Consider the following 15,852-nt stretch of genomic DNA (forward strand, 5'->3'; position numbering starts at 1 on the left):
CACACATCGTCTGTCTAGGGGAGACAACCCGGAAGATGAGAATCGCCCAAGTCGCGGCGTGCATGTCTCGCAAGATTCAACTTCGGCCGCGTTCGGTGAGCACGTAACCACCTCTTCCTTCCCCAGCTCGGAGTGCGAGGCTGCGTGGAGATAAAGTTCTGACCCACGATGCGCTTTTCGGTATGAATCTGCGTTTTGGAAGCGGCGTCTATCTCCCCGCACGTCGGGCGCAGCGAGTCAAGGTTTTCTCTGACATGAGGACCCATGGACTGCGCGCAGAGGGGATGTGGGTTATTTGTGACAAGTTCTGACACGAAGCTTATAAGGTTATTACCTATGCCTTGTGGAACGCTATAGGATAATTGCTGCTATAGAAAGATATGCATGCACGCCCGCTTGGACCTGATTTGTACGACCGCGCGCGACCTCCCCATTTCCGCGCATCATCTCCCGGTAGGACGCGTGGAACGAACCTCGTCGGCACGCATAGTAAGGCATGTGCTTCTACCGCTGGCGTAGGTACGTCGCACGTCTTGTCAGCAGTCAGTTCCGAACCACCGTTGGGCACTGACGGGCATATGTCATCCGCACGCCAACTGATCTTCTCCAGGGCGACGCTGAGACTGGGTATTCGACCGTATGTCCTAAGCCCCTCGGGCTCGGAAGCAGCACATATGTGCGCCTCGCGTCCCAACCCAACCTACTTCCGCATTGCTTCTGATGCTGCGCGAGAGCACCAGGAGGACTCCTCTGGTAGTAGCATACGTGCTTGCAGCGCCTTGACTCTCCGGCCTACAGTTGCTCATCTCCGCATTTCTTGCACTAGGATTCAGATGTACGGGAACGGCGTAGTGATGGTATTACGAGCCCTACATTATCTGATGGGTGAGCGTACATCGTACCAGGTACCCTAGTAGTGTATCACGAAGATTCATGCATCATCCAGCTGCCTCGTAAACTTCCCACACACTCAGCGATTCATGAACTTGCATTAGCACACAATGGTCTGAAATATCTACAGCATCGCGACAAAGAAAAGCATCTTCTACCAAGTCAGCCCAAATCCCGATTAAATCTACAAGGGGACGGAATACGAGCACTGCACGGCTCAACGTTTACGACGGAGGACTGCAAAAAGACGGTTCAGCGCCATCCCTGAGGTCAATCAGAGGATGGGAGGACTTACACAGGGGCGACGGTGGTGACCGGTCCGGGGTCAGTCGGGAGCGTCGGGAAGGGCGTCGCGCGGCACGCCTGCTCGATGTCGCGGTGCGTGAGCCCAGCGGGGAAGTGCGCCTTGCTCGCGGGGGCGGGCGGGGTCGGCACGACGTCCGAGCAGTCGATGAGCGCGCGTGTGTTCTGGCCGAGCACGGTCATCTTCGCGAACGCGGCCTTGAACGCGGACTGTAGCTTCGCCTGGTTGTTCACGAACGACTGCCACTCGCAGGCCGTGCGCTGGTCACGAGCGAGCAGGCCATCGGACTGGAGGCGGAGCTCGCCGCCGAGCGGGGACTGGACCTCACCCTGGTTGCTGCCGTTCCCGGGGAAGAGCGTGCCGCGGAGCTGGGTCTCGATGAAGAACTGGGTGTCGAACAGCTCGGGGGTAGAATCGAACGGAGTGCCGGGGATCGTGGGGTCGACGTGGTCGGCAGCAGCGATCGTGTGCCTGCAAGCCCTGTGTCAGTATGCGTTCTCCGAACGGAAGGATAGAGATCAGTGGGCACGTACGAGGCGAGGAGAGCGACGACCTCGGCGGGGGTGAACTTGCCGGCATCCTCGAAGCGAGCGAGAATCTTGGTGACGTCGTCGAACGGCTCCGGGACCGTCAGGTCGGGAGCGGGCTGGGTCGCGTCCTTGCGGCCGATGAAGACGTTCAGGCGGGGCGCGCCGGGGCAGTTGGAGACACCGATGGCACCGGCCAACTGGATGCTGCACTCACGAGTCAGCAACGGATGATGCCATCAAGCCCAGTATAAGGGAACGTACAAGTCGGCGGTGGTGAGGTTGTGGCGGGCGATGAAGGGCGCCTGCTCGCCGATGATCTCGTCCACACCGTTGTTCGCGTGGAAGTTCGTCTCGATATCGGCGAAGATGGCAATGGAGCCGTCTGCGCCTCCGCCGCCGAAGACACCGGTCTTGGCGATGGCGGGCGAGATGCCGATGGCGTCGTGGAAGGTGAGGCGGAGGGACTCGTGCACCTCCTCACCGCACTCGCCGCCGTCGAAGAGGTTGGTCTGGATGTCGTCGATCACGGGGAAGAGCGCGCAGCACGCCGCGTTCGAGGTGACCTGGCCGGTGGCGCACGTCACACGGCGGGTGAGGGCACCTGCAAATGAACGGAAACGCAACTCATGTCAGCGACTCGTCGTGCTTATAAACAGAGAATATCATACCGTTAGCGACCTGGAGGGCCGCGAGGAGAGCGACGAATGAACCAAAGAGCTTGAGCGCCATTGCCTGGTGTTTTGAGGGATGGAGGAAGAGAGCTCGATGGTCTGAGGAGTTCTGGCATTGTTGCAGTCGCCTTTATACTCTCCCGACCCTCGCCTTCCAACGAACATGAGGTGACCATATGCATGCAAATTTCATGTGCGCGCGATCAGAGAGAGCGAACTTGCGTACAGATGCATTCGGACCAATCATGGTGCATGAATATTGTCGTTCCACGAAAACCTGGCGGGCATGAGAGCGCTCCGCACCGTTGGTGAGACGCGTTCACGGATCACATAGCCAATGGGCGGGTGCAGCCAGGTTAAACGACCCAGCGGGACCGGGTTCGGGTCAAGGACGCGCTGGTTGTGCCCGGTGTTGTGTAAACGCATGAGAAGATCATCAGGGGGTCTATATTTGTTCAGACGACCCGGGGACGGAGCACGGGTGCATCAAAGCCCCATTGTGCCTACAGAAGCATATAAATAATGCAGCCTGTGAGTACGAGTTACGGGACGCGGTGGTAAGTTGTGACGCACCAGAGAAAAAGAGACCCGGCTGGAGGATGCCGCATGGGGAGTCTGAGTGGCCGTGGGACGGAGTCTGTCAAGTGTGTGAGTACGAAGCCCGTGTCTCGCGCCATTCCGGCTCCGAGGGAGTTGTGTGCTTTCAAAGTCTCTCTCAAGGCCTCGAACATCGGGTCCTCATCCCTACCGACGAACGCACGGTTCCGCATGGTGTCGTGTGGTAGTTGATCGACACCGGAGACCATTTTTCGCAGGCGAAGACAACGCTGACCACGGCGGTCAAGCATAAGGTCATTGAGACGCCGGCGGCCTTGTGGCCTCGCCGTATTGAGAGGATAACTCTCTGCAGGTCGAGAAATGCAGCATGTGAGATGTATTGATAGACCAGCTAAAATAGATGGCTCCCGTGAGTTTGGAGATACGGCTGACTGTAAGTCTGCTGTGGCCGGCCCCTCCGTCCAACGGAACGCGGCTATTCGCCTGCCAAGTGCCCTATTAGAGGTCAATTGTGTTATGACGATCGTGAACAGCAAAATTTCCTCCCTACCTCGTTCTCGCCCATGCTTTGGTCCGATCGAGAGTGGAAACGATAGGTCCACTGCCCGTGTTTCCACAGCTTCCTGAAATAATGCATAGTAGACTGACTGATGGATGTGTAGATGTGTATCTCCTCTGGGGGTCCCGTTACAGGGTTGCCGGGCCACCTTGGGTAGCCAGAGCTGTAATCGTCCGGGTCCGTTGAATGGGCTCGTGCTGCGTTTCTGAGAGGCGGCGTAACATGTAGCGCTGCGGCAGAATCAGAAGGCGCTTTCCTGTCGTGATACGAACCGCCTATGTGTGTCTAATAGACAAAAAAGAGGCAGCATCGTTGTGATCATCTTACATAGATGAATCATACTGAGCGCTGAGCGTTGAGGTGGGGAAGAGAATGGAAGTTGAGGCAGAGTGATGAGCGGACCTCTGGTTGGCGTCTCTGACTCCAGGTTTGGATCGGAGCGCCAATGTAGTAACGATTACCCTTAGGTTTCCAATCTCCGCATATCATGGATACCTCCGCCAACTCTTCGCTGGCTCCTCTTTTCTTTTCGGACATGCTACGTAAACGAACTCACTGCAACCCGACGACAACACAGGCTATCGTTCACCAGTTCTCGGAGATGGCACGTACAACTGCTGAAGCTTCGACCCAAAGGTCGAGAGTTCTCGAACGGCACCAAGCTTACATTTTGGTCGCACACGAGCACTCGCTTTCAGATGAGCACCACGAAATATCTCCCTCATCCAAATCCCTTTATGTACTTGTTATTCATGTTCTGCGTAATCATGAGCCCGTCTGCGGTACGCCCCTTTCAACACTTGTAGTTTTGCTCTCTAACTCAGTGCCAATCACTCAGAACCCGGGGCGTCGTAACATATACACGGACCGCACAAACATCAACTGCGAGTGTGTCACGCCGCCAGTCTGCGTTGCGGAGGTACACAACTGTTCGGATGCATTTTGTACATGCAGTCGGTCACTACCCCACGGCCTGCTTGTCAGCTGTCATAAAAGTCAACTCGAAGAGCCACTAGCATGGCATAGCGTCATCGTGCACGGCGCCACAAACTATAAGTACTACAAAATGAGCGTAACTGAAAGCCATGACCAGCGCATCTCACCTTTTATACCCTCAGCCGCTCTTCATGAAAGACGTAACAGACGCGACCTCCTCGCTCCCTTCTTTGCGGCCTCTGAGGTCTGCAGGTACGTCTAACGTTTGACTAGCTCATTGCAAGGGAATTGACAGACTGATTCGGGGTGATGTCAGGAATTCTCGAACAATATGCCTACGTCCGCACGGAGCTGGGTTTCGACACTTGCATCATCGTCGCAGCACGATACGAACGCAGTACCGGAATCCCACTCGACAGGGACACGATTTTCTCAGCCCTCGAGAATGTGTTAAACCACCACACGGCGCTCACCTCTTGTCTCGTGAGCGTGAGCTTGGTTGACAGTGGCGCTCAGGCGCGCCCGCGCTCTTGGATGCTCCTTCCGTCTATCGATTTAGAGGCCGCGGTGACTTTTTGCGGCGACGATGCGGGTCCACTCGCATCCGTCCTTGAGGCACAGCTTAGCCTACCCTTCGATCTGGATGCCCAGCGACCACTGTGGAGGATCACCGTCTTTCGGGATGGTACAGTCGTCTTCGCCTATGACCATTCGATGGGAGATGGACAGAGCGGCCTCGCATTCCACCTGCATCTCCTCGACGCGCTGCAGATTGTCCCAGACAAACCGCCTCGTCACGAAGGGAGGATTGTCGTAAACCCGACGAACGCACCACTCGCTCCGCTGCTCGAGGACCTCACCGCGCTGCCTGCGCCCTTCACCCGGGTCATCCACGAAGTCTTCGACGCACTCAACCCGTTCTCACGGAGGAAACGTGCATCGACCTGGACCGGGTACCCAGTCCCGAAAAACCCTAGCCTAAGAGTCCACGTCCGCATCCTCCACCTATCCCCTCAGGAAAGCGCGCGCATCTTGCAGCGTTGTAGAGCCAATCATGCAACTATTACAGGTGCCCTGTACACCATCGCCGCCCACGTCCTCGCACACCTGCTCAATCGCAGCGGCGCGCGACCGCGATACAAGTCAATAGACGTCGCCGTCGCGACTTCGCTGCGACGGTTCGTCGGCGTGTCTCCGGCTACCATCTGTAACTGCGTCTCGGGCTACGCAGCCCTCCGCCATCTCCCCGCGCAGCGCCCGTCCGCCTCCCCGCGTCTCTGCAGCTTTCCATGGGAGCACGCGCAGGCCTTCTCAGCGACCCTCGCGCGCGAAGCCCCGCAGTCGCCCGCGCTCATCGGCGTGCTCAGACGGATCTTCGGGCAGGACTACGAGGGCTTCTTCCGCGGGCAGCTGGGGAAGAAGCGCGAGCACTCGCTCGAGATTTCCAACTTAGGTCGCGTGCCCCCACCATTCGCCGCGCAGCCCGCCACTAGACAGGAGAACGCCACCGAATGGAAGATTCGTGAGACCGTGTTCGCGCAGGCCAATGGGGCGTTGGGCGCCGCGCTGAAGGTGAATGTGACCGGGACACCTGAGGGCGGGCTTGGCCTCACCATTACGTGGGGGGTGGGGGCGGTGGACGGCGAACTCGCTGAGGAGTTTGTCATGGGACTCGCGGAGGGCCTGAAGGAGCTCGCGTGTGCCTAGGGTGCATAATCGTACATGTCAGTACCGGGGGTGATGTCCGCTCGGAATGCAAACGGAGCGCGTTCGCGTCGCCTGTGGCTTCTGGTGGCCTGGTGAGGCACCCACACCATATGTCGCCAGGCTTCCTGATCTCACCTAGTGGCTGCTGCGCGGTAGTGTGATGGAGTTGCGCACGTACCCCTACTGGGGTATTGAGAGGCTCTCTCACTGAACACTCTGAACTAGCTGCGATGCATGAACAGACGATACACAACTCACCAAATATGGCAAGCGCAGGACGTCGCGATGTTCCTCCCTTCCCCGGACTCGTGACCCTAAGCTATGTTCTCGATCGGAGATTCCGCAGCACATCCCGCACCTTCCCGCACGCCGTCCCGCATCCCATCAGACGTGTTGTGTATTCAATTCAGTCCCCACAACCTACCCCGCACTTCCCGAGAGCCGCGATGTAGAATTGTGGGGTACTCCAACGCCTATACAGTCGAGTACATCGGTTGATCCGCGGCGGGGTGCCGATCGACGAATTGCAACTCGGATGCAGTCGCACATAGAACAGCATGGAACGCAGGGTATCGGGTAATTCAGTTCGCAGATCCATGTCAAGCTCCCAGCCGGTCCGACTTGAACAGGAAAGCAAGGCATCGCACACGAGGGTTTGAGTTTCAGAGCTCGATCTCCTTCATGTGGTATACTAGTACAACAATGGAGGCCACAATGCGAATACGAATAAGATATCGTACAGTCTCTCCCCAGACTTATAGTTGTGCGTGACGACGCTTATGGTAACGTGCGATGAGCCGGCCTCTTTTGGCGGGGCGGTGTGAAGGGGGTGTGAAGGAGGAATGTGAAGAAGGGAAGGGAGCGTTTACTCCTTCATGTTGAGAACGATACGACCGACGATCTTGCCTTCGGCAAGCGCCTCGTAGGTACTGTGAAAGATATCGCGGTAAGAACGTGGTACGAGATGAGGCAGTAATGGCGGACGTACTCTGCGAGTGCGGAGAGGGGCTTAAGCTCGAAGTAGCACTTGACCTTGCCGCGCGCGGCGATGTCGAGTGCCTCGCGAGCATCTTGACGGTTACCGACGTAAGAGCCGAGGATAGAGATGCTCTTGATGACGGTGAAGAAGATGTCGGCGGACAGGTTGGCGCGAGCGGGCAGACCGACGACCATGAGGACACCGCCCATGCGGAGGTAGTCGACGGCCTGTGCGTAGGCCGAGGGGTTCGCGGCCGTCACGACAGCGGCGTGCGCGCCGAAGCCGTCGGTCGCGTCGACGATGTCCTTGACGAGATCCTTGGTCTCCTTGAAGTCGACCCACTTCTCGGCGCCGAGCTTCATGACGAGTGCCTTCTTCTCAGCTCCGGTATCTGGAAGGGGTTACACGCGCGATCAGATAGGGGTTTAGCATGACAGCTGACGCGGGATGGCTCACCGACTGCGACGACACGGAGACCCATGGCGACTGCGTATTGGACAGCGAGGTGACCAAGACCTCCACCCGCACCCGGGAGGACGATCCAATCACCGATCTTCGCCTTCGAGTACTTGATCGCGCGGTAGACAGTGACACCCTGTGATCGTACCGTGTAAGTACGGCTGACACCCCGGAAAGCGGACGGAATCGACGTGACTTACCGCGCACAAGATGGAGGCCGCCTCAGCGCTGTCGAGGTTTTCCGGGATGGGGGTAACATGGGTAACCCACGATACGACATATTGCGAGAAGGTACCGTCGACGGTGAAGCCGCTGTACTTGCCGTTCAGGCAGCCTATAATGAGCGCATAGATGACGTCAGGGTTGAACGGTAATAGACAACATGAAGGCACGAACTCTGCTCAAGGCCCTTACGGCAAGGCTCACAGTCCAAGCAGGAGTATGCAAGCCACTTGATGCCCACGCGGTCACCAAGCTTGACGGGCGAACCCTGAGTGTGTGCGCCGATGGCGACGATGCGGCCGACACCCTATGATGAAGGTATTTGAGTATCGTCGTAGCGCAAACGTCGAATGAAGTTCGACTTACCTCATGTCCGCCAATGAGGGGGAGCTTCGCGGGGATGGGCCAATCGCCCTTGCTGGCGTGGAGGTCGGTGTGGCAAACACCGCTGACGTCGAGCTGGACGAGGCACTCGCCAGGAGCGAGGTCCTCGGGCTGCTTAACGGGGAAGTTGTCGACGACCTTGAGGGGGGCGGATGTCGACTCGACAATCGCGGCCTTCTGGGTCTTGGGGACGGTGAACTGGGACATGACGAGGGGTGTGGAAGTGTTGTGGAGTCTCGGTGAGGAGGTGTGAAGGAAAGCAGCTGACGGAGGGGCGAGCTTATATAGTGCAGCACGGGTAGCGCCGGCGAAGCGGATTGGAGCGGGTTTGGAGAGGCGCAGGCAGGAAATGACCGTGTGCGTCTGCATCTTCGCTGGGGTTCTCGTGAGGACTTCGCGAAGCTGGCTGGATGTAGAATGGGACACACGACAGTGTGGGAGGACAACGTACTTAGGCCGGATGCGATGGACAGGGGCTGGGCGCGCCCGCGCCTGGGCTGCCTGGAACGACCTTTCCGTCTCCGGGCGGCGGGAGGGCGCGGACGGGGTTGGAGGAGGCCTAGACGGGACCAATCCAGCTCGCACTCCGCCCGCCGCTATCACGCGGCCGCTGCACTCGACCGAACCAGCTCATGCGCCCCCACTGCCTCTCCCGCAGTGCGCTCCAGGTTGGCGAGACTCGTCGAGAGCAGATCGATCTGGGCCTGCGGCCGGTCAGCCTCCAATCATCCGCGCGACCCTGAGATGATTTGTGGTATCTCTTCGAGTGGATCGTTGTATAGACAGGCACGTTGCAAAGTCATGAGATTGCTCGAGGGGGAGGAGGAAGAGGGGAAAGATCAAGAGCAGATCGAGCGACGATGCGGAATCCGATCCTTCCGAGCGGCGCTTAGATTAGGGGTGTAGCGTCCGGATATGGAAATATATCGAACGCCCCTTGCCTCCCTTGCCACCATCGCCCATCTCAGGCCAATGAGCTCTTCCCTTCAGCCACGCCTGTCGTTCCCGTCGGCCTTTGCACCCCATGGCCACCAACGGCGATCAAATACCTGGGGTGCATACCGACGTGTTTGTGTTCCTGCTTATGCTCTCGTACAGGTACGATCAGTCCTGATAAGTATCTTGTGATATTGTAGCACACGGCTTTGGAGAGTGGCCGGCAGTGGGCCATAAATACCCTCTCCAACGTGCGCATATAGTCTATTCATTTATCGCCTAATCATCAGTAGCGAGGGCATCAGATGGACCCCTCGATACTCATTGCGAGTAGCGAAGGGCAGACCTGAGGCTCGCGAATGGAGCGGTCACTTCGAGCGGGGTGTACATGCGATATATATAACGCCAGCTCGTACTATCTTGGCAATGTTACACCAACAGCGGCCTGATACGTTTGACAATGGAGAGGCAAATTCTTTTTATAGCCGTAGTATCGTCCCGCTCTCCGTCGCTTTCACTCGTTTCTCCCGGAGGCCGTTGGGCTGACGCGTCGACTCGTGGTGAGTAGCACTCGAACATCTACTGGAATATTAACACCGAGATCAGTCCCTTTCAGCGGCCTTTAGCTTCTCTTTGCTCTTCACGTGCACTCGGGATGAGAGTCGCTCTACGACGGAAATGAAACGGAAGTACAATGGCTTCCCAGTGATTGCTAGTGAGGGACATGCGGTCTCTCAGATGGGCGAATCTTAGGTTGCGAGGCTTAAGTCAAAGAGTCTGTCTATTTACTATCTTTTCAGGCTTCGTAAGACCTGCAAACCAGACGAGATGAGGGGGGTCGTTTGCCTACAGGTTCGCTGTATGATGCACCGTAAATATTTCATAAGGCCCCAGAGGACACTTGATTCGGTAACACCACCCGGGATGGAAGTCGGAGTCGACGTCAACACGGACCCACACTGCGTTGCAACAAGTAAAAAGCCACAATACTCACAGCTTGGTCTCGACCATCGACGGACCGACGGCGTTATGTAAATTAGACACCGCTCGCCATGTCTAGAAGTCGCCGGTCCCGCCTCAATCCCGACTTCGTGTGGAAGTGCGCAGTGCCTCGCCGTAGATAGCGGTACGCGGGGCTTCCAAAGCCTGATCCGTGCCTTCTACAGCAAGGCCGTGCCGTCATATAGACTTCCTTCCAGCCCACCACGATCGGAAGGCATTCTGTTGGAGGAATCATGTTGCGCGGAAACTTCTCTGCGGCGATGATCAGGGGTTTAAGCTCGAGATAGGATGCTAGGATTCGACGGAGAACATACGGCATAAGAAGTATAAACGCATAACGCTGCGGTGGTGGGCTGGGCGTACGCAAGTCCAGGCGTCGGCGAGTCCTGCCAGAATCACACGCCATAGGCGCGTCGCGGGAGTCAACGCGACCTCGGAGCACGTGACCGCGTGCCTGCCTTTTCGGGCACCGGGGGCGTCCCCACCCTGCGTGCGCATCCCAGACATGCGCGTAACGCGCATATATTCAGGGACGGCCGCTCGGGAGCACATAGCGACATGGGCGGTCACCTCAAGGCTGGTAATCGTCACCTGTAGGGCGAGTATCAGTGGACGTCCTAGTTGCAGGCGGGGACGAGGACGTTACCTTGGTGTTCCGTGCGGGGTCGAGCACCTTTGTAAGCGACTCGCTGAGATATTCGAGACATGCTGCGCAAGCAGCACTAATAAGGCAAAAGACGATCGGCTAATTGGGTGCTCACCACGCTTCGTTGCCGGATACATCCCGATGACGGGCACGCTCGCCAGCCCGACCATCGCGATGTTCTGCAGAAGCAGCCCACCCTGCGGCGCGTTTTCCTCGGGGAAGGAGACTATCGCGCTCTGGATGTTAATATCGAAAAGCGGGCGCGCGATGTACTCCGCGAACGACGCTCTCGCACCGATCGCAGTGTACTTCGCGAGGTTTGTGCGGGGGCGGCGTCGAGTTCGCGTGCTTGTACATATCGAGCTGGACGGCACGGAGGTGGCTCGCGGGGTACTTGCGTGCGAAAGGGATTGCGGAGCGTAAAGATGCCGCCGCTTTCGAGCGCCTGGATGACTGTTTCTTGACGAGCGACTGTTCGGGAGGAGCGCGTGAAACCATTCGATCGCGAAGAAGAGAGAAGCACCCACTAGGCCAAATGACAGAGTGGACGTTTCGATGACTGTAGGACGTGTTGGTGAGTTGAGGGTCGACCTGGGGGTCAAAAGTAATGACTTCGGAAGGCTATGCTTTATCGAGCTTCGACGCCGTCGTCGATCGCTTTTGAGACCTCTCGATCCAGTCTCCGTCGCAAACCGTAGTACACATCAACGCACAGCCACCAATTGCCTGACACAGTGATCCTCGCGTTTTGTTCTGGCGCCAGGGTGCAGAGCAGGCGACGATAATTACTACAGCAAATCATTGGCCGAGCTCTAAAGAACATTTGAGCACGAAAGCGACTAACGCACGACACTCATTGAGCTAGCTACATATAATGGACGGAGGCGATGTTGTCCTTATACCGGGAGCTTCGTGCCCTCACCATACAGTGATCAGGCCAGAGAGAACTTGCCGCCCTTTGGTGTTCGCGCATATCGCGCAAGGGCACTCACCTGAACATATTCTTGCAAGGCCTCCAAAACGGCCGCGCGTGAGCTGGGGTCCACGCTGATTAGCCAGGTCATCGAAGTTGGAATGACTGCCGCAGTGGTAGAACCAGATATCTTGAGAAATGTGCGTGGATTTAGTGCACCCCAAGGTTGCACCTGGGAGTCTGCGTCGTGGTACGAGAGAGAGGGAACAGGGAGTGGCCGTCGTGCGCACGTCGCACGGTACTAAACGCCTCGGGCCTCGGCGGCTGCCGCCAAACAAGCGCTTGTATAAGCGCTCAATTCAAACGGCGTGCGACGCCGCCGCTCTCTTCTCACAACCTTTCACTCAATCTTCATTGCCGCGAGGGGAAACAAAAGCTCACAGACACTTCAGGTGATTGCACTTCCCGAGGCCGCCAAGATGGTGTTCAGAGCATCTTCGCTCTCTCCAGACACGCCAAGAGCGGACAGACACAATTTTTAGCTTTAGGTTCTCAGGTCAACTTGAGCGGCCTCGTGGTGCAACGTCTCGTAGAAGTGGGCACCGGGGGTCTGCAGCACTGCGTGTTATTCTTTTCAGAGCGTCTACAAGTCTCAGGCACTATCCCCGTCGATTCCGACTTCGATCGGGCCGTTTACAAGGTAGGGAGGTATCCGGCCCCTCAATGACAAACACGGCTCACACGTTCTCAACAGGATGGCAGGCATGCGAAGGAACTGTCATGCCGTTGGAGCTGCCGTGCTCATGGCAGGCAAACTGCGTCCTTCCAAACGGAGGGGACCAGTTCCTTACGCCGGCCATCAATACACGCCACCATACCTTTGTCCGCCACCTTTAGATCTTCGTCTCCTGGATGAGGTACGGTCATCGGGAAACTAGCGCGTTGATACCCTTGTCGTTTTCCAGGACGCTAAGCGTTATTTCTGCCTACTCAAGAGCCTTTTTTTCAGAGGCCCATGATCAGGCCGCCGGGAGAAGGAATGGCTCGAGGCTCAAGAATCCCAGTAGGGAATGATGTAGACACAGTACCTTCGGAACCGAGTCTGTGGACACGAACTCTGTACTCGCACACCTGACAGGCTCTCTCGCACGGCCGCCCAACCTTCCCCATGCGGCAACCTGCGACCCGGTCACCTTTTCTCTGGTGCGTCAGGACTTGCCACAGCCTCTTTGGGTGCCTGATCACAGGCTGAGCAGTTAATAGACATCTCTGGGGACAATATGGCCCTGATGCACCCAAGCTCTGTCTCCGGGACGACCGACACCATTCAATCTGTCTCTTGATCTTCGCATGCGTGTACCGCACGCCGGGCCTAACCACCCTCCGATCCCGGTACCGCTGAGCACCCCGCTGTGTCGTTTAACCTGGATGCACCCGCACACTGGCCACGCATTCGCGTGAACGCCTCTCACCAGAGCTGTGGAACGATCTCATGCTCGACAGCCTGTTGTCGAATGGTGATATTCAAGCTCCATGATTGGCTAGGTGGCGTATGTACGCAAGTTCGCCCTTCCTCGAGCGCCAAGGAAATTTGCGCCCATACTGCTTCCTCGGACTCCTAGGAAGGCAAGCATCTGGGGAGTATAAAGAGGGTCACGGAATTACCGACATTCTTCAGCACATCGAGCTCTCTTCCTTCATCCCTCAACACATCAGGCAATGGCGTTCAAGCTCCTGGCATCTTTTGTCTCTGTCCTCGCGGCCCTCCAGCTCGCTAACGGTACGATTTCTGCGGCCTCCGAGCTCGAGCATCCACTTATATGAGCCGTTCCCCTCTTCAGGTGCCGCCACCCGCAAGGTGACGTGCGCCGGCGGCCAGGTCACTGCCAACGCGGCGTGCTGTGCCCTCTTCCCCGTCCTCGAGGACATCCAGACGAACCTTTTCGACGGCGGCGAGTGCGGTGAGGAGGTCCACGAGTCCCTCCGTCTCACCTTCCACGACGCCATCGGCATCTCGCCCGCCATCGCCCGCACTGGAAAGTTCGGAGGTGGAGGCGCAGACGGTTCTATCGCCATCTTTGCGGACATCGAGACGAACTTCCACGCGAACAACGGTGTGGACGAGATCATCGGCGAGCAGGCGCCGTTCATCGCCCGCCACAACCTGACCACCGCCGACTTGTACGTGGCTGGCATTGCAACTACTCCGCTCTCTCACACCACTGACCTCCCGATCCAGCATCCAGTTCGCTGGCGCGATCGGTGTGAGCAACTGCCCCGGCGCACCCCGCCTGAACGTCTTCATCGGCCGCAAGGACGCGACGAAGCCGGCGCCCGACCTGACGGTGCCCGAGCCGTTCGACGATGTGACCAAGATCCTTGGGCGCTTCGAGGATGCGGGCAAGTTCACCCCTGCCGAGGTCGTCGCTCTCCTCGCGTCGTACGTCTCCCCATCCATACCTGCTCTCCCTGTGTGAGAACATACACTTACACACGACTTGTAGGCACACGATCGCTGCTGCAGACCACGTCGACCCGACCATTCCGGGAACGCCATTCGACTCGACCCCTGAACTGTTCGACACCCAGTTCTTCATCGAGACCCAGCTCCGCGGCACGCTCTTCCCCGGCAACGGCAGCAACCAGGGCGAGGTCATGTCTCCTCTCCACGGCGAGCTCCGTCTCCAGTCCGACGCTGAGCTTGCACGCGACGCCCGTACCGCCTGCGAGTGGCAGTCTTTCGTCAGTGCGTGGATATACCTTTCCTCGGTTTTCTGCGCAGTGCTCACCGCCCGCTCGCGTATTTGTAGACAACCAGGCGAAGCTCCAGTCGGCGTTCAAGGCCGCCTTCGCGAAGATGACGGTGCTCGGCCAGAACACGCGTGAGCTCATTGACTGCTCCGACGTCGTTCCCACTCCGCCCGCCCCCGCGAGCGCCGCGCACTTCCCCGCCGGCCTCACGCACCGCGACGTTGAGCAGGCGTGCCGCCAGACGCCCTTCCCCGCCCTCCGCACGGACCCAGGACCCGCCACCTCCGTTGCCCCTGTGTAAGCCCTTGTCCTCGAAAAGAATGGCGAGCCTACACTGACACCCATTTTTGTAGCCCCCCGTCCTAAACATTGGGCCGCGTAGTGGTCGTATGCGTTGCATTGTAGACTGTAGATTGAGTAGTTTCACGTATTCTTGGAGGCAATATTGGGATTACTGCAATGTGATTTTATTATTGGGTACATGCTGAGTGCGAGCTTCAGACCTCGTGTCTTTCGACTTCGTGTGATGCACTATCGGTCATCCCTGTTAGCACATAAATGCAAGATCACCTGCCTATTTCGTTTTCTTCGCCTTGAAGTGTCACGGTGGTCGGAGTGCCGCGGTCGTAAATGATACCCTCTAGTACAAGACGACCGAGCTTCCAAAGGAGGCACGAGTGCGAACTACCCGCCAGCAGGGTAAGTTAGGCAGCACAGGGGTGATGATTCCTCCTATCGCCCCTGCGACTGCGCGTGCCGAGGCAGCTACGCCGCGGCAGAAGGAGTTCAATATGAACACATACAAGCTTCACTCGCTTGGTGACTATACGCCTTCTATCACAACAGTAGGCACTCAAGATTCATATTCATCTCAGACTGGTGTTTGATCCCTCGGACGGCTCCGTCCGAGTAGCGCAAGCTACCGAAGGAGACAATCAGAAAATATGCCAGTCCACGGTTAACCTACTAATCTTGAGGCTTCTTTAGATATGCACAGGCGTTCTCACTAGCACTCCTCACTCGTCGTGGTGTGCAAAAGGACGAGAGGAGTCTAGGCGCCCATCACACGGTACTAAACGTTTCGGCAATTGCCGGAACGCCGGCGCTCGCTGCTGACCAACTGGTCCTCTCTCAACGTGCCACCAATATTGGTGGCTTTCTTCCGACAGCCGCTCCCTCATGGCGGCGCGAAACATCTTACCGATGCGTTGGACGATAGGATTCGCTGAGACGACCAAAGTGTGCCTCAGAACGTGAGGGTCGTGGTAAGTAACTACTCTTTCGGTTTCACATCGAGAACGAGCTGACCTGATTACTTGGTCCTTGACTCCAATCCAGTCTGTTGGGCAGACAAGTTGTGCTCGCTGCCGGTGATGGATCGCTCTCCCGAAGTACGTATCGGAA

At 57.5% G+C, this 15,852-nt stretch overlaps 4 protein-coding genes across 4 annotated transcripts; 2 read left to right on the forward strand and 2 right to left on the reverse strand.

Annotated features, from left to right (window-relative positions):
- Positions 1-1,182: 1,182 nt before the first annotated feature.
- On the reverse strand, positions 1,183-2,454 carry MnP4s (manganese-dependent peroxidase; the record flags this gene model as incomplete). Its single annotated transcript, XM_008044275.1, has 4 exons — positions 1,183-1,666; positions 1,729-1,929; positions 1,987-2,326; positions 2,394-2,454. 4 exons carry the CDS (start codon positions 2,452-2,454, stop codon positions 1,183-1,185), a joined length of 1,086 nt encoding a protein of 361 aa, XP_008042466.1.
- Positions 2,455-4,598: 2,144 nt separating this feature from the next.
- Positions 4,599-6,156, forward strand: TRAVEDRAFT_23041 (uncharacterized protein; the record flags this gene model as incomplete). The annotated part of the gene is made up of 2 exons (XM_008043574.1): positions 4,599-4,701; positions 4,766-6,156. The coding sequence occupies 2 exons, from the start codon at positions 4,599-4,601 to the stop codon at positions 6,154-6,156; spliced, it is 1,494 nt and encodes a 497-aa protein (XP_008041765.1).
- Positions 6,157-7,021: 865 nt separating this feature from the next.
- On the reverse strand, positions 7,022-8,407 carry TRAVEDRAFT_131096 (GroES-like protein; the record flags this gene model as incomplete). The annotated part of the gene is made up of 6 exons (XM_008044276.1): positions 7,022-7,085; positions 7,145-7,526; positions 7,592-7,730; positions 7,795-7,928; positions 7,991-8,123; positions 8,183-8,407. 6 exons carry the CDS (start codon positions 8,405-8,407, stop codon positions 7,022-7,024), a joined length of 1,077 nt encoding a protein of 358 aa, XP_008042467.1.
- A 5,009-nt stretch (positions 8,408-13,416) lies between these two features.
- Positions 13,417-14,814, forward strand: MnP6s (manganese peroxidase isozyme precursor; the record flags this gene model as incomplete). The annotated part of the gene is made up of 6 exons (XM_008043880.1): positions 13,417-13,477; positions 13,539-13,878; positions 13,937-14,137; positions 14,202-14,443; positions 14,508-14,745; positions 14,802-14,814. The coding sequence occupies 6 exons, from the start codon at positions 13,417-13,419 to the stop codon at positions 14,812-14,814; spliced, it is 1,095 nt and encodes a 364-aa protein (XP_008042071.1).
- Positions 14,815-15,852: the final 1,038 nt, after the last annotated feature.

This window comes from Trametes versicolor, assembly GCF_000271585.1.
Source record: "Trametes versicolor FP-101664 SS1 unplaced genomic scaffold TRAVEscaffold_10, whole genome shotgun sequence".
NCBI lineage: Eukaryota > Fungi > Basidiomycota > Agaricomycetes > Polyporales > Polyporaceae > Trametes > Trametes versicolor.